This window comes from Idiotropiscis lumnitzeri, chromosome 21 (assembly GCF_059441095.1).
Source record: "Idiotropiscis lumnitzeri isolate Australia: NSW breed Sydney's pygmy pipehorse chromosome 21, RoL_Ilum_1.0, whole genome shotgun sequence".
NCBI classification, from domain to species: Eukaryota; Metazoa; Chordata; class Actinopteri; order Syngnathiformes; family Syngnathidae; genus Idiotropiscis; species Idiotropiscis lumnitzeri.
Window position 1 is genome coordinate 7,374,340 of NC_142411.1, and position 25,176 is coordinate 7,399,515.

A 25,176-nucleotide genomic window follows, 5' to 3' on the forward strand; every position below is an offset into this window, starting at 1 on the left:
ACCCTGCAGAGGAGAATAATGCTCCTCTTTTGGAGCTAAATCTCAGGACCCACATATTCGGTGGCACCTTTTTGTGTGACGTTAGACCTATTTGGTATCCAAACCACACACAAAAATAAACATTTGACCATTTCTTTTTGTGTGTGTGCGTTCTAAAGAACTGTCAAGACAACACAGAGGGGGATCATTGCGAACGCTGTGCTCCGGGATTCTACGGCGTGGTCCGAGGATTCCGTGATGACTGCAAACCTTGCGCCTGCCCCCTTACGAATCCGGGGAACAAGTATGTGTTGCCGTCTTCCGTACGTATTCATTGTCTTTAAAATAAAAAAAATATGTAGGTCTGATAAACACGGGTAGTGTATTATTGCTTCAAATCAAACTAAATGCCTCTCTTTTCTCAACGAAAAAAGATGGTAGGATTTCAAAAGATTAATTTATTTTTACCCATTAGTAAAATTAAAATTAGTGGATGTTTAATTTGCTTTGCCATTGTTCCATGTTGACATTATGAATTTCTGTGCATCCAGTTTTAGTCCGCTCTGTGTCACGGAAGGCTATGATGACTACCGTTGCACAGCCTGTCCTGAAGGATATGAGGGGAAATACTGCGAAAGGTCAGAGGTCAAAAAGTACCACATTACAATTATTTTTATGCTAGCTTTAATGTAACCGTCGTGAAAATTAATTTACCAAATTTTTCGGATTCAAGGAACCAGCCGCAGCGAACATTTTCACATATAAGGCGCACCGGGCTACAAGACAAACCGGGTTATAAGGCGCATTAGTGCATATTAAGGGAAACAAACCTGTACAGCAAATAAGTCAAACTATTCCAATTCCATTCCACATCCATTCATAAGACTCACACTTGAATTTTGAGAAAATTAAACGATTGCAAGTACGCCTTATAGTCCAAGAAAATGTGTTAGTTTGAAGCTATTATGATGACTACCAATCGGCATGCACTTGGTCAGTTCATGGCAGCTTTACTATCGATTTCCTCAATTTTGATAATACAATTTCTTTTCCCATACAGGTGTTCCAACGGTTACCACGGTAACCCACGGATGCCTGGTGGGCGATGCGAGGAGTGTAAGTGTTCCCCGTGGGGGGCGTTGCCCGGACCATGTGACCCCGTCACTGGCCAATGCCGGTGCACGTTCGGGGCGTCCGGGAGGTCTTGTGACCAGTGCATGGAAAGGCATGTGTGTGGACCGTCTGGAATCATCTGTAAGAACTAACACACGTCTTTTTCGACTGTTCAGTTTTTGAATTCATGTTTTGAGATATTTATCTGCGTATTGATTTATGCCTTTGTTGACACAAACCACCTTGATAGTTCCACTTGTATTTTTTATTTTTTTTTTTGTACGTGTATATTCGGTTAAATTCATAGTTCTATAATTAACAATTTTCTCTACAGGCTCCGCCCACATTTAATGGCATCACAAAAAAGCCAACATTGCAAGTTTGCGTCACTCATCTGTCAAATTAAGATTTTGAAATCATTTCTTAGTCTAGTTTTTATATCGCAAAAAGCTGGCATTTGAACACCCTGTACGTTGCCCGGCGAAACATCTTCTAGGGCTAATTTTATAAAACTTATTTGCGTTTACTAATTAGAGAGTTAGTTTGAGGGCATATTGTGCCCTTCCATAAGATGATTAATTCAACAGAAGAATAATTGTCGTCCATTCCGAGAGTTGTACATGCAATGAAAACGTACATTTCCAGCGGACGTGTCGTTGAAATCAATAAAAACATCTAAAGCTAATTAATGAAAACCAAAATCATTATGCAGTTCTAATTTGGATGCTTTCTCACGACGGAAACCAACACAAAACGGCAAATTGCAACACTGCGCGCCCACGGCCGTCCTCGCTCAGCTCCCTTTTTTTTTTCCCTCCTCCAATCATTTCTCCGTAGGCGCCGACAGCCGAGCGCATTCACCTGATGTTGCCGTTTTTTACTTTATTTTGCCGAGCAAGTGCAAATGAGCGGCTTTCTCCCGGTTGCCCTGGGAGACAAAGGGGTCTGCATCAGAATTGAAATTCCAGTCATTTAGGCAATAATTTCAATGTCATTTGGAGCTAATTTAAACTTAATATGATCATAATGGTGGGGCCAATTTAGTTCCATTAGCTTGCCTTGAGGTCGCTGTGTGTGTGTGCGTGTGTGTGAGGGGCACTATAGAAAGAACTTTGTAAGACAGATGCTCATCAGAAATTGCTGCTAGCTGGTCGCAGGGGTGATTGCTCGACGCGTTCAGGTGCCAAGCGTGTGTTCGTGCATTAGCTGCGCAATTGAGCTAGTGCAGCCCGACTTCAAACCGACTGCCCCGTTGCCCCACCCCAAACCATCATAACAAGTCCTGATAAGTCACATGTACCGAGGCAATCAGAAGTCGGCTCGCTCACTCTGTGCTAGCCGAGCGCTCCGCTTTGTGGCTCTGAGTAATGGAGACTTGCTAACAGTTTGAATCGGTTCGACTTTTCAACAAGGTTTGATTGACAATGATGGGAGTTTGACTTAACTTTTTCGCTTACGACAGTGTAATAAGTATAACTTCCATTTCTCTTTCAAAAAGCCACACAGACAAAGCTACTAACGTAAAGAACCGTTAAAGAGAAATCACCTCCAGTAATACGCTGACTATCTCACTTTAATTAGCATTTAATGTGATGTTTTTAAATTAGGTGTATCTAGACTACAATTTGGAAAAACCTCCGGGCTGGTTCATTTTATACCCCTATACTACAAATATTTTATTATTCCAATTAAAAGATGTCCATGGGCCATCCACATCGGATTTGAATGCAGACTGACTTGCAGAAATATAAATGACATTTGTATCGACCATCCAAAATAAACAACTCACATCAAGGTAACGAATTAATTCCCAGCACCTGCATGCCATGTGTGTTTTGCAGTGAGAAGCATGAATTTAGTGAAAAGCTAAACAAACCAATTAACCATTCATTTATAAACAAATCAAAATTGGAAAAATATTTTTTCAAGTATAAAAACATAATCCACTCGGTAATCGCTGGGCTTTTCCTCACCGCAACAACGAGGTACTCGAAAGTGGCCATGCCAGTCTACAGCCCCAACTTGAATTGATTTCTACCCCCTTCTCACTCTTTTGCCTTTCTCTGCAACGTGGTGTTCTAAAAAAGCCACGACAGCGGACTACCTGAAGAGAAGATTTTCGGAGTGTAGGCATAGCTAGCTAGCTATCTGAAAATTACAATAGCGCAAGATAACGTGATGACGTTTTTTCTACAATTGATTCAGAAATAGTTGTCAGTCTTTGCGCGCTTCCAGCAATTAACTTCAAACATGGGTGATACAAATTTAAAATAAAAACACTTTCTAGGGTCGAAACATATGAATTGTTAGCATGCCAATATTGTTATTCAATATTGCAGGTGGTAATTTAATAGATGTGATAATTAAAATTGTAAAAAAAAAAAATTGTGCCGAGTATGCTTAAACCATGTTCTATAAAAATTTAAATACAGTGCCTTTGCAAATCATATTCACAGGAATTTCCCACTCCTTACACTCACCATATTAAAGAACCGATTGGTTGTTGTTATGTTAATCAGTTTTTGATTTTTTTTTTTTAAAGTATATGATTTTTATTTTTTTTAGTTTGTGTCTCGGCACGTGTGTGTGTTCCCATACGCTCTGGTTCTGTCATAGATTGATAGAGTAGAAAGTGTTTCTCTTTAATTTATCTTAGATCCCACCCTGTCAGAAATTTTAATTTCAGCAATAAATCAGCCCTGGGCTGCAGAAAGGATAAAAAAAAAAAAAAAAAAACCTCGGCACTACACGCACGCACACACAGTGCTCTGCGTATGTCTGAATGGGTCCCCTGATGCGCAATTTATGTGTATTCTCAACCTGCAGTGTGTGCTCATAACAGGTGCGCTTAGCTCCCTGCGCTGTGCGTTCTCACACTGAGGTGTTCAATTGATACTCTCATGGTTGCTCCCTAAAGGTTATGACACTGTCAGCCATAAAAAACAATCAAAATTCCGCACTTTGAAAAAATACAAATAAATTGAAAGTGTTGAGAAGCCATGTAGGCAAACTGGATTTAATTTGGAGTTTTCTGTCAGCAGTAACAACTGGGAGCAAAAAAACAAAAATACAAATGCTTTTTTTATTTTTTTTATTATTATTTTTTTTTTTATAAATAAAATAGGCTTTCTGCTAAGGATTTATTCAGCAAAACTGATTATCTGTGTGCTCAGCGTGCGACGACGAGTGCACAGGTCTGCTGATCAGCGACATGGACCGCCTGTATCGCATCATCACTGACATCACGCTGACCACGCCCCTGCCGCCGCCCTACAAGATCCTCTACCGCTATGAAAACATGACGGAGGAACTCAAGGTACCATTTAACCCTGCGTACTTTGCATCCCTTGCAATGAAAATAAGACGCAAATAAGATCTAATCCAGTCAACAGTTTCAAGTTCAATCTTATCCACTTGCGCTCTTCTCTACTTCCAAGATTGAAAAATCTGAGCCCTGAACCAGAATGTGTCAGACATCATCTGTCCGTTGTCCTCCTTCAGTTGCTCTCCCTCTCTCTCTCCTGCAGCACATGCTGTCGCCTCAAAAAGCTCCGGAGAGATTACTGCAGCTGGCCGACTCCAACTTGGGATCTCTCATAGTCGAGATGGACCAGCTACACAGCAGGGTGCGCGCGCTTTTGTTGCTCTCGGCCCAACTCGATTCCCGCTTTGCCGCTAGTGCGCCTTCCTGTTGTTGCCTTAGTCTCGATTTCACCATGATGGGATGGAGCGAATGAGCTTTGGAGTGAGATCGTAGTTTAAGGCACTTGACTTGCCGTATGTGTGAAGAATCTGTAGATAAAGGCTGAGGCTCGGCGTGAAAACATTTGGCAAGGTTACAGCTTGTTGATGGACATGAGATTGGAATAGTGAAAAAAAAAATACTAATTCAGGCCTCACAACAACTGCATTTAAAGTGTGATGTGTGTGTGGCGGGTTCGACCTCCAGTCCAGCAGAGGGCGAGCTAAGATAAAGATTGCCTATATAAGCCCTTTAAATGCGTATAATGATCGTCGATTACCAAATCACCTTTTTGAGGGCTGTGTGAAAAAAAAAAAAATTAAAAAAAATGCCAAACATATTTGAGGAGGACGCTAGCTCCTAAAAGCTGCTCATTAGCCCCGCAAGTATGCATAACGTATTTTCACAACCAAAAGGCCCTGTCTCAGTTACGGGTGCTATTTCCATTTTTAGCGCATAAATACGGGGCAAATTATTGGTCGCGAGCGTGGTAAAAAATACGTTAGCTTTAAACAGCACACATGTACGCTAAAACATCCGCTAGCATGTTTTTAAAAATGCAGTGGGAGCAAAACTGAGTTTCATTTGTTATTTATTGAAGTATTTTATTTCCCTCTCGTCATCGTCAAAGTCAGTCTGGTTGCCGTGCGGCTCCTCAGAAATGATGCTAACCTCCGCGACAGCAACAGCGCAAGCAGACACGTTATATAAGGCGCCCCGTACATTTTGGAGAAAATTTAAGACATTTAAAAAGTGTGCCTTACCGTTGTGAAAATACATGAAATAAAATTAATACTGAATTTTTTTCCGGAACCCACTAATAATTCAGTTCAATTCACACTGGCCAATAATATATGTTTGCTTTTGTTAAAAGTCCATCAATGTGCTTTTACAAAACTGCATGTCAGAGTGCCGGAGAGTGGAAACAAATTGACCAGAATTGCAAACGCGTTTAAATATACAATTATGCTGTCGAGCAGCACATTTTTAGTGACTCATTCCGCCACAGTCGCACACTTGATGGATGACAAGGTCAAGGTCCTGTTGGATATCAATAATTACATACTCTACTGCTTGACCGTGTGTGTGTGCGCCGATGAAATCGTTTGTGTGATTGTGTATGTATCTCAGTGGATGAGCTTGTTTTGTCGTAAATAATTCATAGTTAGTACGTAGTAATTGCACATGACAGTGTGGCTGTAAACAATCAAAAAGGTAATCTTAAAAAAAAAAAAATAGAAAACGTAACAAACTAAATTATTGATGATCCTCTTGTCATTTTACATTTGACAAGGGAAGTCAACAACCTGTTCATTTATTTAACAAGCGCGTGCGGATGCGGGGGCATGTGTTGTGCGTAGGCAACGAAGGTGTCTGCTGATGGAGAACAAGTGGAAGACGATGCCAACAGAATTCAAAAGCGAGCTGAGGTCCTGGAGAAGTTCATCAGGGACACGCTGCTGGGAGCTCAAGGTAGCGCAGACGCACACCACCTTGCTTGCGTTAATTCTCAGCGAGTTTTCTGTTGACTACTTTTCTCGCACTGCTGTCTCCATATTGCGTTTGATTATACTTTCATTAAGAGCCAGTATAATATATTTTCGATAAAAATCAGTTTCTGTCAGTGTTGTCCTCGCCGTCCATTCATTTTGCATAAAGAGGCGGGGTCCATCCGGGACCGATTTCCAGCCAAATCAAATTTTCCTTGAAACATTGTTAAAAGAAGCGATCAAGCATCCTCTCACCTCTCCTAGTGGTCACATTTAACGTTATTAAGCGAAATGTGGATCTTTGACGTCTTTAGCCGTCAATGGAAGTAAATGAGTTAAAAGTGTTTTTGAAAACAAAAAAGGAAATATTTCACAACAATAATAAGATGACTGCTCATTTTAAACCTTTCGTGCCAGAGCAAAGCTATTTTTCAACCTCAGGGATGAAAAGTTTTTCATTTTTCAGTTCAAACACTTTTTTAACATCAAACATTATGGGGTGGATCATTTCAGTATGGCACACATTTTTTACTGTTTCCATTGTAAAATGTTCCAAGATATTGGCCCTCCACCTTGCCACTCTTCTGGAACTTTTTATCGGTGTGTTATTTTGCAGTAGTTTGGTAGTTTAGAGTATGTGTGGGCAAACTATGGCCCGGGGGCTACAATGCGGCCCGTTAAACGTTTTAATCCGGCCCGCTGAACTTGAAAAAAATTAAATGAATAAACCTTGTTAACGTTTTTTTTTTTTTTAAATACTTTGGTTTTTCAAAGACATATTGTTGTAATGCTTTTGTTCACTTTCATTTATAATCAAATGTATTTTTTTTTCTCCGATGAGGTGAGGTTACCAAAACACTCCATCCATCTGCTCCTGGTCCGGCCCCTCTGTCAAATTTTAGATCCCATTGTGGCCTCCCTAATCAAAAAGTTTGCCCACCCCTGGATTAGAGTATGGTTACAACTATTTTTTTTTTTTTTGATGGTGGAAAATACTAAGTGTGTTTTCCACATACCGTATACCAAGGGTCTTCAATCCTGTGTCCTGCCTGTTTTCCATCACCTGATTCAAATGATTAGGATCGTTATCTAGCTTCTGCAGACCTTCCTGATTATCTGATCATGTGAATCAGATGTGTTGCAGTACAGAGAGATGGAAAACAGCCGGGACACCAGCCGTCTAGGAACAGGATTGAGGACCCCTGCCGGAGATCTATGCTTTATTCTTGTTTATAATTGCTCAGAAAGGCAATCATCTGACACAATTACCGTCATTTACGGACTACAAGAAGTCGCAACAGCTAAATTTTGCACGTAGATTGGCCGCTTTGTATTACTAGCTGCAGTTCTCCACGTTCTGACAAGGAATATTTGCAAGGAAAGAGGTCTCAGATGTATTTTTAAAATTTTTTAAAATTTTAATTTGCTTTAACGTATTCATTCAAATGCATGTACTTTTTTGACGTCTATACCCGTCAATGGCAGCGAACGACTTAACGATAGAGCCACCTCAAACAATGCCGGATGCAACTAGTTACAAGGTGGCAACCCAGAACCTCTCTCATTCACTCGTCATTGTCACACAAAGTCAATTCATCGACGATGTCGCTCCGTAGCCAGAAATGCTGTCTTCCACAGCTCGCCGTTAGCACCTGTCGTCAAGTCACCAGCGATGGTCGCCATGGTGCATTTACGGCACTCATTCCCTTTGCTCATTAACTCAACTTAAGACGATTGTTTTCACTCTTGCCATTTAACAAGACACATTTCTGACATTTCACATTCACGGAATGTTCCGCTTCCTGCATTTTTATTTATTTATTTTCGACAACAACCTCCTCGCTGGTACTTTGACAGCTAACGTGCTGTAAAATCCGATTGCTGCTCACATAACTGCGATTATAAAAAAAAAAAAAAAAAAAAAGCGATGTCATCTGGGGGGTGCAAAGAAAGTGATGAAACTTTCCTCTCCCCGTTGCCGCTGCAAGCTCGCTGGCCCTCGGCCTGATCACTGCGTGATTTTGGCTGCGTGCGAACGCGCGTGTGTGAAGTGTGAGTTGGTTCTCAGTGGATGATTGAGAGTAGCAATTAGGGACATAATTAGAGGCGATCAAACACACATCCAGAGATTCGAAGGCAACGTGCATAAACACTGACGCCCAAGCGGACGAATAACAACTTGGTACGCACACTCACTTATAGATAATGAGGCAAGGAAATACTGTACGCTCTCACTGTGTGCACATGCGTGTGTTTACTGGATACCATAATATGATTCCATTCACGTTTTAAGTGTTTAATTGGCTTTTAAATCCCAGCATGTAATTATACGGCTGCGACATGCAGACTGGGTGGCAAACGCGTGCGCGCACACACACTGCAGCTGTTCATTAGCGTGATGGCTTTGCCTGCGTCTCGGCTGTAATCACATCATGTTTACATTTCAGATGAAAAGAAAGGCTAGCATCGCTGCGACCGTGCACGCCCACTCAAAAAAATTAATCGCTCACACATTCACCAGTGTGAAGTTTCAACTCGCTTTAATCAGATCAACTTTGGAGACGGACTGTGGGAAGGGACTTTTGTTTGTTAGAAATGTACTCGGGGTCATTGTTATGTCTGAAAGGTGAAATTACTAGTTTTTTTTTTTTTCTATCTGAAAGGAAATTCACCATTCATAAAACAAGCTTTCTCTATCCACTGAATCCCCCAAAAAAATTCAGGGTCACGGTCTGCTGGCTTCATATTATATCTTCTTATTTTCCCACATTGCGGACGAAGCTTACTGCATAAAAGCTGGACATGTCACAAGCAATCTTTCTCATCTTTGCGTCCAGACCTCCAGTCCAAAGCTGACGAGTTGAACCGAATGCTGGCGCGCAAAGACGGAACGCCGGAAAAAAGTTTGAAGGAGATGAAGGAGGAGATTCAGGCCATGCTGACCGAAATGAGAAAACGACAGCTGGGAGGGAAGCGGATCATTGTTGAGGAAGAGATGGAGTATGAATACACACGCAATGTTTAGTGTTGAGTGAACATATACATTCTTAGTTTACGTTTTTGCCAATTTGGCAAGCCGGTAACCGTCGAGCCAAGATGCACCTGGCGAATATAAATCAGACCACGTCTAAAATTGTAGACGCTGGGTATGTATTTCAATCATTAAAATGTAAACAGTGGGCATCGTAGCCTCTGAATCATTTTATTTTAACAATCAGGACCAGGGGGGCGGTCTCTAAGTGCCCAGTCCATGGCACAGATGTGCTTCAGCCATGTCAAGAGAGTCGATTTAATTGACCATGTTTGAAATGCGACCACACCCACAGTGGCGCAGCCGTCACAAAATTAGCGGTCATATTAAAACTACCTCGGCAGTAAAGTATTGCACACAATTCTGAAAAATAACGCTAGCAATGATGCTAGTGCTAACCGAGCATAAACGTGTTCTGCCCGCTCCACTTTTATTACAGACCGCTATAATAAGTGATCTGGTGCTTCCACGGCAATAAAAAAAATATGACTTTAAGGCTGTTAATTCGAGTCACAGCATCTCTATGACTGCTTATTATTATTATTATTATTAAGAAATAAACTCAAAAGCAGGTCTGACTGTCCGCACATTATCACAAGTGAACGTATATCCCGCATTTCTCCACACACTCCGGAAGAAGCCAACTTTGTGCTGATGAAGTCTTTCTGGCGTTTTCGATCAGTAATCTACCCTCTTCCTCCGCCCGTCCTCCTCTCTCACTTTATCTCCTTAGCGCATTAAATGTTGACGAGGTCGATAAGTTAATTAAAACTATGGCTTCAGGGGGAGACGCAGACATAACGATGCAGAGATACGGGAATAGGGGTGAACGGAGGAAAGAGTAAAAAAACAAAGAAAAATGGACAGAGATGGTGGATGTGGAAAATAAGGCGAAAGATAAATCGCCCTCGCCACGCTCTTGTCTTTGAGATTCAACCCTGCTCAGAGTTCACCCAATAAAACACACATCATTATATAGTCACTGTCAAATGTTGGAAATAGTCACCGCGATTATTTCGAGTATATTTATTTTTACTCTTCTTTCCATCTCACGGTTCCCCCCCAAAGACTTCATTAATGTTATACCAAGTCCAATAATTACCTTGCATGTATCCGCCAAAACTGTACAAAAATCCTTTGAGCGGCATCAACAGGGGAGTGCTCGAGTCTTCTTGTCTCGGTTAATGCTAATCATGCATTCAGTGCCTCTGCGGTAAACATACCAAATGTTCTCAAAATGCCTTTTCAAAGGTGAGAAAGTTTTTTGTTTTTTTTTCCAAAACTTGTTCTCACGAGTAATTGCGATGCTAACGTCATCGCATGTCGGCTCACAATTTGGCAAACTGCTTATAATCAAGTTATAAACAAATTTATTTATTTATTTATTTATTTATTTATTTATTTTTTTTTTTTTAATTGTGATGACTTGTTCCTTCCAGTTTAGCCGAAGAATTGTTCCAAAAGGTGAAGCGGATGTTTGGAATTCCTCATCAGGCTACAGAAGACCTAAAAACAGAGGTACTTGCAACTAATATTTTATAAACCTTATGAGTCAATAATACCGAACTACATTCTAGAATTATTATTCATCTTCCTTCCTAGATCACAGGCAAGCTGTCCGACCATGAGGGCAAACTTCAAGAGGCTCAAGATCTTCTTTACTCGGCCCGTGAGCAGACCAGACAGGCTGGCTTGCTGGCTGGACAAAACCAAGCCAACCTCACATTCTTGGAGGTATACTACACGATAACCGCTTGCAGATTTTTAATTCAAAGTGTTATTACCGCTACATAAATTACACTCACTAACAAAGCCGACTCCTGAATAATTCATCGCGTCTTGAACTAAACATCATTTAGCGGAGTTTGTGCTAAGACTCGGCGCGAGCGAACAGTCGTGCCGGTATCGACGATTGTGCGGGTTTTATTTTTACGCGGTGTTAAACAGGGGTTTCCCTAACTCACAATGTGTCAAACGTTAAGCGAGAAAATGTCCCCCTAGTATGCGCCAAATGGATAATTACAATCAAGTAATTAATTTTCTCACCTGCAAGTGGGAATACAAAGGGAGCTGTCGACATTATTAGCGCCAAGGGTACTCAATAAAGAGCTCTCAATTTATTTATTTATTATCTTTGATTATTCATATGTAATTACACTTGTATGCTCTTTTTTATTATTATTTTGTGCCAGTATTGGTTTAGTATAATTATGGTCATCCATGGCTACATTATTTCTCAGCCCGAAGAGGATTTGGAATTATTATTTTTTTAATTTATTAATTAATTAATTAATTAATTAATTAATTAATTAATTAATTAAATTATTATGAATACGGCAAAAAGATGCCCATGTTGTTTTTCAGGGGAGGCATGCCGCAGTCCTCGGGGTGAAACAAGAAGCACAAAAGGTCATCGGAGAAGCAGAAAACCTCCTGGATGACGCCAACCAGCTTTCAGACAACGTCAATAAAGAGTTAGAGGTGCGACAAAGGGCCTTGTTGGATGATTCTGCTTCTCTCCGTGGAGCGTAAAATGTCTTCCGCCTGACTCTGAGAGTATTGTGTGACGTTTGTAGGACGCGGAGGAGATGAGAAAAGACCTCGGTCCGCTTCACGACCAGCTGGATGACAAAGTCCGCCACCTGACCGACGGTTTGAGCGGCGGCGGCCTGGCTCATCGCGTACGCGCTGCCGAGGATCACGCGCAACAGCTGAATGATTCGGCCGCCATTTTGGATGGGTAACAATAAGTTGCGATGCAAAATTTAACACGAGGAACAGATTTAAAATGAGGATTTTTTTTTTTTGCTTGACTCGCAGGATTTTGGCCGAAGCGAAAAATCTCTCCTTCAACGCAACGGCTGCCTTCAAAGCGTACACAAACATTAAAGCGAATGTGGACCAAGCGGAGAAAGAAGCAAAGGCGGCCAAACAGACTGCGTCAGAAGCGCTGACAATGGTAAGGAGCACAAACGGACATTTAGTGTCTTGGAGATCCTTCAGAATCGTTTGATGTACTCGATTACATCTGGTTCGTCGTGATGCCTGCGTTCCATATTAGAGTTCACTTAGACGGTTGTTTGCTTTCTGTCATTCTTGCAATTACAAAAAAATATATATATTAAGAGGGAAAAATTTAAAGAAATATAAATAGACAAAATATTTTAAAAAAGCATGGAAAATATGTCACAATATTGTACATGCAAATAACTCATAATAAAGATTCACAATCAAAAAAAAAATTCTATAAATAGCATTGTCTCATTTTGCTTTGTGCGAACACTGGGTTCAATTTCATTCAATTTGTCATTTTTTCTTTTGTGTTCATTGCCCATGGCTAATGAGCGGTACAGGACAAAAAAAAAAAATGAGTAAAAAGCGACTGAAATATTAGAGGGAAGATGTGTTGAAATATTGTAAAGAGGTCCTTCCACCATTTGAAAACCTTTGTGGGAAAGTCATTTAGCTATGCAAAGTGGTCAATCTGACAGCCGAAAGGTGATATGCAGATGACTTCACCTTTGTATGCCAGGTGAAAGCTATTTAATTCCTGAGTGGCTCCCAAATCCTGAAGCGTTCTTTGTCACTGATTTTTCTATTTTACCTGCGTGTGTGTGTGTGGGGGTGTGTGTGTGGGGGTGCGTGTACGCGTGTGGCTTTAAGGCTTTAGGCCCAGAGATCCCAGTGAAGGAGGAAGCTCAAGGTGCCCTTCAGAAGAGTCTCAAGCTGCTCAACCAGGCTAAGCAACTCCATAATGATGTCAAAGGTATTATGTAGTGCAAAAAAAAAAAATGTTAACGTATGAAAATGTTAGTTATACAATTGTGAAGGAAGTGTCAATTATTTTTTAACAAAAAAAAAAAATATATATATATATTTTCTGCTTCCTGCAGACAATGCAGCAAGCGTGTCTGGATTGAAAGGCAGAGTAAAATCGGCGAGAGACAGAACCAAAGACCTGCTCAGAGCTATCAATGGAACCATGAAAACACTCAACACTATGCCCAATGGTATGACTGCACAAATACACGCCGTGTGAGCGAGCGAGCGAGCGAGAAGGCCAGTTGAAGTGACAAGGAAATCAATGAGCGCATGAAAAGAGCTCAGTTGCTCTTCTAAACTCAACTTGACACAAGTTCAGAGGTTGCCCATTCAATATGATAGATCAACAGTCAGATAAAACTACTGGAACTCATCCAAATATAAGTAAATAAATAAATAAATATCAATTTAAGATAAATATCAATTTAATATATGCATAAATATAAATTTAATAGAAATATAAATTTAATATAAATATAAATTTAATATAAATATAAATTTAATATAAATATAAATATTTTTTAGCTAATTAATAGCAAAATAATCTGTAATTAATCAAAATTTTTCCACTATTATTTTTTGTGAAGCTTTTAACAGGTATTTAGTTGAATAATATCTATCATGTTAGCAAAATCACCTAATATGAAGTGTATTTTAAATCAAAGAATGTTCTAATAGCTTTCTTTAATCCTTGAATACGATCTAGAAGGAGTCATCTTTGCAGGATTTTTTTCCTCGAAACAATTCTCAAAAAGAAAGCAAAATAAAAAAAATATGATACAGTTTGAATTTGGCTTTGCAAGATATGCAAATTATGTTTGAAAACTGAGTTAAAATATTTAATCGCGTGAATTTAAAAAAAGAAAATAGTCATCTTTAATGGTCTAATATTGACAGCCCTAACATTATAGGGACTACGATGTCTAAGACTAGTCTCGCATCATTTCAAATATCAACCGCATATGTATACACTGTCGTCCGGCAGACACGGCGGCTAAGCTGGCGGCGACAAAGGCTGTGGCCGCCGAGGCGAACGCTACGGCCATCGACGTCCTGGAGCGCCTCGCTGCCTTGAACCTTCAGGTCAACAACATACAAAAGAACTTCAGCCAGTTGGCCGACACGGTTAGCGCGGCCAACCAGATGATCCAGGACCCGGAGAAAAACAGTACGTATATCGTAGTTTTGTTTTATTTAGCGCAAGTAAAGTGTTACGCTTGTGTATGGATAAATTGTTTAAATTAATTGGACCCTTTGAAGTCCACAAATGTATATTCACCAGAGTTTATTTTACATACATTTCAGATGACGAACAAAAGCATGTTAATATGATTACACCATGACCAGTTTTGATAATTTCATAAAAACATGTCTCTCATTGTTTGTTTGTCCTTTACCCCCACAGCGATAAGTATGTATCTCTATTTTACCTCATTATAAGCACTTATCATCAATGGTGCCCCAATACCATGTCACGTTTAATAACCGGATCCCTGCAGGCCTACAAGAACTAATCAGCTCATAATTGTCCCAATTTGCATTCATCTGATTTGAGTATTTTGAGTATTGGCGCACCATCCCTTCCTTGTATCAGTGTCTTTTCAGCGCTATAAAGTCACAGTAGCTGCTCCTAATAATAATAATAATAATAATGCCTCAGCTCCGCTCCAGCATGAGCTCTATGCACACTGCAAAGCATGGAACTCTCTTCAGTTTGCTTTCCTCCAGCGTCCATTCAAATAAATACCATAGACAAGCTTCTCTTTGAATGCTGAGCTGAGCTCCACTAATTGATTGGCTCGTTCTTTTTCTCCCTCCAACTCTCTTGCTCTTTATTTATCTTGTCTTCCTTCGCCGTGTTAAATCAATGACTGACTGATTCAGCTGCTTTCAGTATTCCCGCTCTCTTGGTCACGCACCGCCTCCCTCAGCAGTAAAGTTTGTGTACGCCATGACGTCGCTCATTCTGCGCACATTCTCTTTAATCAGTCCACGCGGCCGGAGCCAAAGTGAAAGATTTAGAGGACGAAGCTGATAGGCTGTTGGAGAAGCTGAAGCCTATCAAGAAGCTGGAGGACAACTTGAGGCGAAACATCTCACAGATCAAGGAATTGATTAACCAAGCCAGGAAACAAGCCAACTCGGTAAGGAACTTTGGCGAAACCGCACGCGGAATCCGTTTAGGTTTGACTTGCTCTTTCTTTTTTTTTTTTTTAGATCAAAGTGTCGGTGTCGTCAGGTGGCGACTGTCTGCGGAGTTACCGCCCTGACATCAGGAAGGGCAGATACAACACCATCATTCTTCACGTCAAAACCGTCACGCCTGATAATCTGCTCTTCTACCTCGGTTCTGCCAAATATGTGAGTAGAGAAAAAGTCAACAAAAATCACACAAAGCCAAAAATGAAGACAAACGTCATTTTTGATAACTTTTGATGTTCGAGTCTGTGAGGGGTACAGTGGTGCCTTGAGATACGAGTGACCCAATTTAAGATCTTTTGAGATAAGAGCGTCACTCGCCTGATTTTTCATAACATATTTTGATTACTAAGATATGTTTGAGGCTGTGACCAGTACATTGGTGCCTTGAGATACAAGTGACCCAACTTATGATCTTTTGAGAAAAGAGCCGTTGTTTGGCTGATTTTTCGTAACACATGAGCAGTAGAGTGGTGCCTTGAGTTACAAGTGAACCAACTTACGATCTTTTAAGAAAAAAAAACGTCGCTCTGCTGTTTTGTTTTGTTTAAATTTTTATTTTTTTTATTTTTTGCTTTGACTTGAAAGCAAAAATTGGAGTTACGAGTGCCCCAACTTATGATTTTTCGGGATCAAAACCATGGCTCAGCTGTTTTTTGTTTTGCTTTGACTTGCAAGCAAAAATTTGAGTTACGAGTGCCCCAACTTATGATCTTTCAAGATAAAAAACGTCGCGCTGCAGTTTTTTTTTTTTTTTGTATTTTTTTTTTATTTATTTTTTGCTTTGACTTGCAAGCAAAAATTTGAGTTACGAGTGCCCCAACTTATGATCTTTCAAGACAAAAACCGTCGCTTTGCTGTTTTTTTTTGTTTGTTTTTCTTTTGCTTTGATTTGCAAGCAAAAATTTGAGATAAGACCACTTTGACACCATTCGTCAAAGTAAATATAATGACTTACTCGTTGCTCAGTTAACAACGATTGTGACCTTCTGCCATAGATTGTGCAACATTCAGTAATTATTTCTGCATCGAAAAGTACATTACGCCATATGCGCATGAACGAGCTCTGAGACTACTGCTGAGAATGCCAAAATGTGTTCCTAAGCATATGCATACTTATATATATGTGTGTGTGTGTGTGTGCGTGCGTTCAAACAAGTCTAAACAATTAACAGCTTTTGGTTGCTATCTGCTTTTAGGTTGATTTCCCCAGAGAAATCAGAGCGTTGCTGCATTTGACTGCTAAGTCTTGAGCGCAAACGTGTACGAGTAGCGTGTGTGTGTGTGTGCGTGACCACATTTCTCCATAAGTGAAACATTCCACATGAATAGACATGCTGCATGTGTGTGTGGTTGTGTGTGTGTGTGTGTGTTCACACGCATTTCCTACATTTCCCTAATAGTGTGTAATGCTGGCTGAAACGCAACAACGCGGCTCTGTGATCTGCGCTAATGAATAATGACCGTTCCTCTGGGGGCGGGGAACGACGGTAAAGATAAGAGGGCGTCTGTGTTTGTGTGTGTGCGTCTTCAAATTTGACTCCCTAATAATCTCTAACTGTGCATAATGTAATATGAATAATAATGCCAAGTGTGAGTCTTATTCTTCTGCTGCATCTCGATGAGAGCATCTGCTCCAAAGCCTCTTACATTTAATTTTCCCGCGGCTCATCCATAATCATCAGAAAAATTCATCAAAATACAAAACGGAAGAAAATCGGCTTAAAGAAGCAGAGGTGCTGAAGTTCTTGCGACTTCACTGACATTTTAGGAAGCTACTCTTGAAAATGTAAATGCGTTTTAATTCTATTATTTTTTTTATTGCGTTTGTTAAATTGCAGAAAAGTGATGGCATGCTTGTGGTTTGTGTGTTTTAGGTTGATTTCTTGGCTCTGGAGATGCGCAAGGGCAAGGTGTATTTCCTCTGGGATGTGGGTTCAGGTGTGGGACGGGTGGAATATCCGCATCTCACCATCAATGACGGGAACTGGCACCGAATAGAAGCTTCTCGGTGAGACTTCTGCAAATTGCGTTTTTAGAAAATTCTGTATCATCACATTGTTTTCGTTTGATGCTTAACAGTATATTTCACTACAGTACAAACAACCTCATTATTCTTTTCAAAAGGAGCGCAGGTGTAGCGGTTCATGTACAGACGCAAATTGGATGCAAGGTAGCGATATAGAAGACATCAGGGCGAACATGGAGACATAACCTAGCAATTAATCCTCATGTTATGCTTTTTGTCGCATAAAGACGTCAAATCATTAAATTCAGTTTTTTGGATCAAAGAAAAAAAAAACATGGATATATTTATTCACAAGCTCGCTATTCAAAGTTATAAAGAGAGGAATGCCAATTAAAATTCGCATGAACACAAATATTACTTTAGAAGTTTTTTGATTTTTTAATATATATATTCATGTACTGCAGGGGTGTGCAAACTTTTTGATTGGCGGACCCCAATGGGTTCTAAAATTTGACAGAGGGGCCGGACTAAGCAGCAGATGGAACAAGTGTTTCGGTAACCTCACCTCATTTAATTTTAAATGAAAGTGAACAAAAGCATTAACTAGGTTTATTCATTTAATATTTTTCAAGTTCGGCGGGCCAGATTCAAACATTTAACGGGCCGCATGTGGCCCCCGGGCCGTAGTTTGCCCACACCTGGTGTATTGGAATCTGTTCGAATTCATGGTTCAATATTTTTTAGTCCCTCATTTTGTATGCAACATCATTGCAGAGGACTTAACATTGCAAGTGAGTCCTATTCACGTTTGCGGAAAATCGAGTTTGTATTCCGATTCTTATGGGAACGTGTTGACTGATGTCATTGACCCGATGACGCACGCTACTGCCCGACAACAGCCGGATTCCGAAACGTAAACAAAAACTAAACGACCAGAGGACATCATTTCTTAAATGGAATTACGTCGTTTCGCTTGGGAAATCAAGTATTTGCAGCCTTGTCAGCCTGTGGCTCTTGCATAACACACAGGGCCATCTTGCACATTTTTTCAGAGGAGGTAGTCGTGCACGAGGGGCTTCGACTTTCCATTTCCCAACTGTTGGGCACGATGAAACAACAAATTCAAGATGGCAGATCAATTTCACTGTACATCTCAGAGGTCCCCCGTGTTGCCAAACTGTCTCCACAATCACTTCGTCTCGTTTTTCTTTTTTTCTTTTTTCCACACCACCAGTTCATAAAGGCTGATTTCATGTGACAGAACGCGCGCGGTTGTAAATGTACTCCAGGAAATACGCACCGGCAGATAAAATAACATCCAAATTTCTGTCTTCAGCAACGGATTGAACGGTACCATATCAGTGTACCCGCTGGAAGGTCCGAGAGCCGGTTTCGTGCCAACCCCGAACAGCGCAAACTCGCCTGTCACCTACACCATCCTGGACGTGGACCAGAACGCTTACTTGTTTGTGGGCGGAATACTCGGCACGATCAAGGTAATTCAGCGTAAACCAGGTGACTTTCAACTCTTGGCGTGATCATCGACATTTTTTTATCTTTTAGAAAGCGGATGCTGTGAGGACGACGACGTTCACAGGCTGCATGGGCGAAACCTTCCTCGATGGGAAACCGATTGGACTTTGGAACTACCGGGACAGGCAGGGAGACTGTAAAGGATGTGTTGTCAGGTATGCAGACACAGATATCAATTTTAGTACATGTCCAAATATCTGGAGGTGGTACTTCTGGACGGTCTGTCAGTCTGTCACTGAAGGACGCCCGTTTTGCTGATAACTGACATATAACGAACGGGCTAAGCACTGACCGATGGATAGCTCAAGTTTTACTGACGTGTTTTTTTGTTAAGTATGGTAGGGGATACGGGCTGACGGACATCTGATGGACTGACTGCCGCACTGTCTAACTGACTATTACAAAAAAAAATGACGCACTGACGATTGACGATCGAGAGGCTGACGGATGACAGACAAAATTGGTGAAATTCCCACCTCTGCAAATCTCTCAGAAATTAACATTGAAATTGAGAAAATGAACGACCTTTACTTCCTAAGCAGCAAACGAGTTAGTACTGAAATGGCTGCTCCTTCTTCTAGTTCATGCCAAGTAGTGAATTTGTAACCGTGAAAAAACACACAAATGACCTCATGGACAAACTGATGCGATAATAAACAGAATTTTTTTTTTTTCTGTTTCTTAGCCCCCAGGCGTCAAATGGCGAAGGGACTGTCCAGCTGGACGGGGAAGGCTACGCCGCAGTGGGACGACCCACAAGATGGAACCCGAATGTATCCAGCGTTACGTTCAAGTTCCGAACATTCGCCTCGGATGCACTGCTCATGTATCTGGCAACTGACGACATGGTATGATGATACACGTTGAATCTGTATTTCCCCATATCGACTAAATATCTCCTCGCCGTCTTTGTTCCCTATAGAAAGACTTTATGTCCTTGGAGCTAGCAGGGGGCAAAGTGAAGATGAACTTCGATCTGGGCTCTGGAGTGGGCAGCGCCGTATCAGCTCACCGTCAAAACGACGGACGCTGGAAATCCCTCACGATGTCTCGCAACAAGAAGCACGGTAAACAACAAACGCAGTGCGGGGGGGGGGGAGAAATCGGCACTTTTCTGCTCCTGTTCATGTTTTTGTGAACTATTTGTACAGCCACAGTTACCATCGTGGACATTGACACCAGTGCCGAGGAAAAGATCGGGGCGACGTCTCTGGGTACGGCCACTGGGCTGAACCTCAAGGAGAAGCAGAGTATTTATTTTGGAGGGCTGCCTACCATTGGAAACTACAGGTAATGAGGCATTATGACAGCTGACGGCCTGATTGGTTACAGTGGAACCTTTCTTAACATCATAACAGTGAGAAAAATAGAAAATTCCTACGAGTCCAAGGACTAATTTGGAGGAATTACTAGTGATGGGTAAACGAAGCTTCAAATCTGCTTCATGAACCAGTTGTCGTATTTTTGAACTCCACTACATGGCACTCTGTTCAACATAAAAGGCTGAAAGCACACTGCCTTTCCATTTTTTTTTTTAAAACCCTTTATTTCGAACAACAGTGCCATCTACAGGACTCAAAAATACGACAACTGGTTCATGAAGCAAATTTGAAGCGTCATTTTCCCATCACTAGGAACGACCTTTTCCTGTAAATCCTCAACATTGGCTAATCAAGCGCTTCACGATTCAATCTCCCTACGAAACAACAAATGTAAACATATTAGTCATTAGGTGAGAGATGTGTGCTAATGTGCTGTTGTCGTGTGTTTTCTTAACAGCATGAAATCCAGGTAAAGGAATACAAGTTCATTTTATGCAGCAAGTATAACTGTAAATTGCTCTCTGCATGAGGCTGGCCACACTGACGCTGGAGTGCCATTTAGCCCACAATGTGTGTGCGCGCGCGTGTGTGTGTTTGTCGGACCCTAATGGCTGTTGCTCTTCCACACAGCGGCTGAAAATCACTTCTTCTGCCCTTTATACATCTGGATGTGTCATTTGTCCTTCCAGCAGCTACAGAATGTTGTTTGTGACATTTGTCATATTTTGCATTGTTATAATAATGTAATTGTTTTCCTGGGTGGATGAGACCCTAACAACGTTCCCCGATTCCCAGTAGGACAGCAAATTATAAAACAGCAGTTACAGTTGTTGAAGTATGTTCCCACCAGTATAAAGTTGGCTTGAATCCAAAACGGAGCATTCCGAGACCTAATAAATCCTATTTTTTTTAATAACAAGGACAAATGCCATATTCAGATTATGCTCACTCTGATATCAGGTCAACGCTGATCATACACGGCAAAGCGTTCAAGGCTGCAATAAATGAAGACATGATCCTATTAGACTTTTAAGCGATTGCAAAGTCTGATGATTGTAATATCTTTACAGGCCAGAGGTCATCCTGAAGCGCTATGTAGGCTGCCTCCGGGAGATTGAAGTATCCCGAACTCCATATAATCTCCTCAGTAGCTCTGATTACACTGGGGTTACCAAAGGATGTAATGTAGAGGTAAGACTTTAAAACCTTATTACGTTACAGGTATCAGCTTGCAGTTATATGCCGTAACAATCGGAATTTTTGGATGTATAGCTATCAGTTTAATTAAAAAAAAAAAAAAAGCATAAGATGTGTTATGTTAACATTCCTCTTTTTTTGGGGGGGGGGCTATTGGTAGGGGGAGTCACTTAAAAACACTAAGCAAGCAATGTTACTTGGTCTGGTAGATCCGATACATACTGCGATACTTAAATGTTATAAACTATTCAACTTAAAATGTGTTTAAAAGTGTCATGATTTAAAAAAAAAAAAAAAAAAAGAAAAAAAAGCATAAATCCAGGAACTGTTCCTGACGCACAGAAATGCAAGGCAGGAAAAAAAATAAAAATAACTCCAAACACAGCGCTCGATTGATATCGGAAGCATCGATTCTCCGCTATCGTATCGACGCAAAAAGTATCGCAACACGATATTTTGTACCCAGCCCTAAATATCACCCTAAAATAGTAATTACACTATAATAACATGAATATTGTATTTCACCATCGCCATGGCAACCCCACTGTCTTCTATAGGCTATAATGTATCACTTGACCAGTGAGGACACTTGTTAAGTTGGTTCTAGCATACATACCACTCATTCTGATAAAAAACTGTCAGCTATTAGGTCACTTAGTGATCATTCCCATAAAGAATCATTAAAAAATACATCAATGTATAATGGGTGAGAATTATGATAAGGCCTTTTAAAATACCAACGCCAGTGTCCACCCAGATCAGCTAGTTATGGTCGTCTTTTTTTTTTTATTTTATTCGCGGTAACTCCATTTTTAAGTTTTATTATAGATAGCATAGATTCTAACATTCAAATTCACTTGTATCCAGTGCTGGAACAGATAGAAGTTTTGTGCAAAAGGTCAGACGCATAGTCATTTCTTTAAAAAAAAAAAAACCCACCAGGTTGTATTAACTTGACCGCACATGATACCATTCCTTAATAAGTACGACTTTGATAAATAAATTAAAATACAGAGGTTTCCTTTATGCTTGTTTTCCTCCAAGTTACGTCAATGCACTTCATTGACTCCACAATAGTTTTTCAAAGTCATTCATCAGGGTTCCTATTCGCTAATGGAATTTATTTACACACTCAAGCAGCCATTGTTAAGCGTACAAAGAAGTTGAAAAGCCGTGCTTGTGTGCTGCGTATGTTTACATTCATTCCATTCTCGTCGGGTGTCCTTCCTTTCCCAAGGTTGCCTACAACGGCTTTGTGGCTGTTACTTTACTTAAAAAGTCAAATTTGTCTAATGTGTATCGCTTTGTCTCATAGAACTTATACACAGTCAGCTTCTCCAAGCCAGGCTACGTGGAGCTCGGCGGGCTGTCCCTGGCGGTCGGCACTGAGATCAGCTTGTCGTTCAGCACCCTGGTGGACACTGGCACCCTGCTGTTGGCTGTGGGGGGGGCTCCTCCGCCCATCAACCGACAGGTTAGCCGTCATCTGTTTCATTCCATCATGTCCAATTTATTTGGAAGTCAAAGTGACCAATTCCATTTATTCATCCACCAAAATAATTCAATTTTATCAAGTGACTCCGATCGAGCCTCCAGTTGTCATATTGTTCCCAAAAAGTAACTTTATTAGGATATTCATGTCACAAAATGGGAAAACTAACAAAAGGCTGACATGAATTTGAAATTGAAATGCGGTTCACCCACAAAGTCAACCTTATGTCACTGTCCAAAAAAAATAAAAAAACTCTGGCCTAAATAGACACAGCGACCGATTAACTCACTCCCTCAGGTGTGCAGCTCCACACAGGTGGCACTCATTCTCCAAATGAAAGGCACTAACTTCGCTGGATTTTAGACAAAAATGTAAATTAAATGTGACCTTGAGTAACACCCACCTACCAACAAAAATGTTCTAAAAAAAAAAAAAAAAAACTAATTCCCATTTGATATGACAAAGAAATGCTACAAATCCCCCCCAAAAAATTAAATAAATTAATTAGTTAATTTTGAGTCTATAAAATATACACTAGGTTGCTAAAATAGCCAAATTTTATGTACTACATTTTTTAAGTTCATATGCAGCCTTTAAAAAAAATAAATAAATAAATAAAATTTCAACACCAAAAACAGCATTCTAAATTCAATGACGAATTTGCCCTCTCAAAAGAAAAACGTATCCAGCGGAGTACGCATATTTGGGGAAAAAAATGTGTTAAAATGCAATCATGTTTGAAAACTAAGCCATCCTGTCCACCGCAGGTCCGTAACAAAAATATCATCTCGAAGAGGAAACGCAGACAGTCAGGAGAGGTAAGTTTGTTACACGCTTACAAACACGCACACGCACGCACACACACACACACTTTCCCTAAGTGAATGCAGAAGTGCATTTTAACGAGATTTGCATTTGCTGACAAATGGACCCGTTTTCCGAAACATGAGTTAGACATGGATGCCAATAAACACGCACACACGCACCCCCGCACCCACACCCACCCTATTACACTCAGTGCATGACTTCATCATCATCATCATTGCCAAACGAGGTTTCACTTGAATGTCGACATCGCTCATTCTCAGAGGTGCGCATTTTACTAAATTCTGCGAGTCCGTCATTTTTCTTTTTAAAGCCAATCCAACCTGGAATCATCAGTTGGTCAGCCCGGTTACTGACGATTACTCGGACGGACGATAATCCACTCGCATCAGTGCTTAATCAGTCTTTTTTTTTTTTTTAATTTCTCGTCGTCAATCGTGACGGAATGCCCATCTCTTCTCGTTATACTGTACGCACCCAGACAAAAATGCCACCAATCAAAAATATATTTCTACTATGACATCACATTTACTGTCATTATAATTTATTCTTATGTATTCAAATACAGCATATATATAAAACGCGTTTTGCGAGACAGTGATACGATCTTGTGAGTATTATAGTAATAAGTGATGAATAACAGGATTATAACATATTTATACAGTACGTAATGTATTATCACATTTTTTGCATTCTACAAATGTGTTTGCATTTATTTTTAAAGCTAATCTAATAGCGCCACGAAGCACAACAGAATGTCACTATGAACATTGCAGGTGCATGTGTGATTTACCTGACGTGAATGCAAAGTGCGTGCACGCGCACGTGCGTGCGTGCGTGTACGCGCGCGTGAGGACAAAGGGTTACCTCTGGTTTATCCATCATTACTGGTTGTTGGGCGCATAAATCTATTTTTTACTAACGATGCTGGAAGGGACGGTGTGTGCACATGTGTGTGTGTGTGTGGAAAGGTTAAGCGAGGTTAAGAACACCATCAACTCAACTTGGCCCTGACTAATGGATGTCTAAGAGCGGGACAGAGCGGTGGCGGCGGAGGAAGGAGAACAAGAAACAAAAGATGGAGGGGATTTGGAGGTTAAAGTGAGGCGTTTGAAGGGCACAACACTATTTGAAAAGAAAATAGAGTATTGCATAAGGCCGGAGGATGCAGGGAGAAGATAAATAAAAATGTTGGGAGGTAGCCAGAGAGGAAAGCGACAAATGACATTTGCTTATATAAAGTATAGAGTACATATACCGTTTATTTATTTATTATTTTTTTCAATCCTAGATTTTGAACCATTCCGCTAATACAACGGTGCGGCTTTTCTGTGGATTTTTCTTTCACCAGTAGGGGCGCTCTATAGTTAAGAAAATAAAAATCTAAATTTATTTAGGTTTTTTTATTTTTCTTGGGTCTGTTCTGATTTAATTTGCAAAGATGTTGCCGTGTTAAAAGGAG

The 25,176-nt window shown here is 40.5% G+C and overlaps 1 protein-coding gene across 1 annotated transcript in view; it reads left to right on the forward strand.

Annotated features, from left to right (window-relative positions):
- lama2 (laminin, alpha 2) overlaps positions 1–25,176 on the forward strand; it is a 110,097-nt gene that overhangs the window by 73,244 nt on the left and 11,677 nt on the right. Inside the window, exons 34-60 of the mRNA XM_088286465.1 lie at positions 159–283; positions 531–617; positions 1,040–1,233; positions 4,266–4,408; positions 4,620–4,718; positions 6,196–6,307; positions 9,162–9,324; positions 10,795–10,873; positions 10,958–11,089; positions 11,720–11,836; positions 11,932–12,095; positions 12,176–12,314; positions 13,019–13,121; positions 13,249–13,365; positions 14,163–14,345; positions 15,167–15,321; positions 15,395–15,538; positions 17,254–17,387; positions 18,682–18,841; positions 18,909–19,033; positions 19,564–19,726; positions 19,801–19,945; positions 20,030–20,168; positions 20,658–20,669; positions 21,271–21,391; positions 22,713–22,871; positions 23,657–23,707. Coding sequence (XP_088142591.1) covers positions 159–283; positions 531–617; positions 1,040–1,233; positions 4,266–4,408; positions 4,620–4,718; positions 6,196–6,307; positions 9,162–9,324; positions 10,795–10,873; positions 10,958–11,089; positions 11,720–11,836; positions 11,932–12,095; positions 12,176–12,314; positions 13,019–13,121; positions 13,249–13,365; positions 14,163–14,345; positions 15,167–15,321; positions 15,395–15,538; positions 17,254–17,387; positions 18,682–18,841; positions 18,909–19,033; positions 19,564–19,726; positions 19,801–19,945; positions 20,030–20,168; positions 20,658–20,669; positions 21,271–21,391; positions 22,713–22,871; positions 23,657–23,707 — 3,465 coding nt within the window. The remainder of the gene's footprint in view (positions 1–158; positions 284–530; positions 618–1,039; positions 1,234–4,265; positions 4,409–4,619; positions 4,719–6,195; positions 6,308–9,161; positions 9,325–10,794; positions 10,874–10,957; positions 11,090–11,719; positions 11,837–11,931; positions 12,096–12,175; positions 12,315–13,018; positions 13,122–13,248; positions 13,366–14,162; positions 14,346–15,166; positions 15,322–15,394; positions 15,539–17,253; positions 17,388–18,681; positions 18,842–18,908; positions 19,034–19,563; positions 19,727–19,800; positions 19,946–20,029; positions 20,169–20,657; positions 20,670–21,270; positions 21,392–22,712; positions 22,872–23,656; positions 23,708–25,176) is intronic.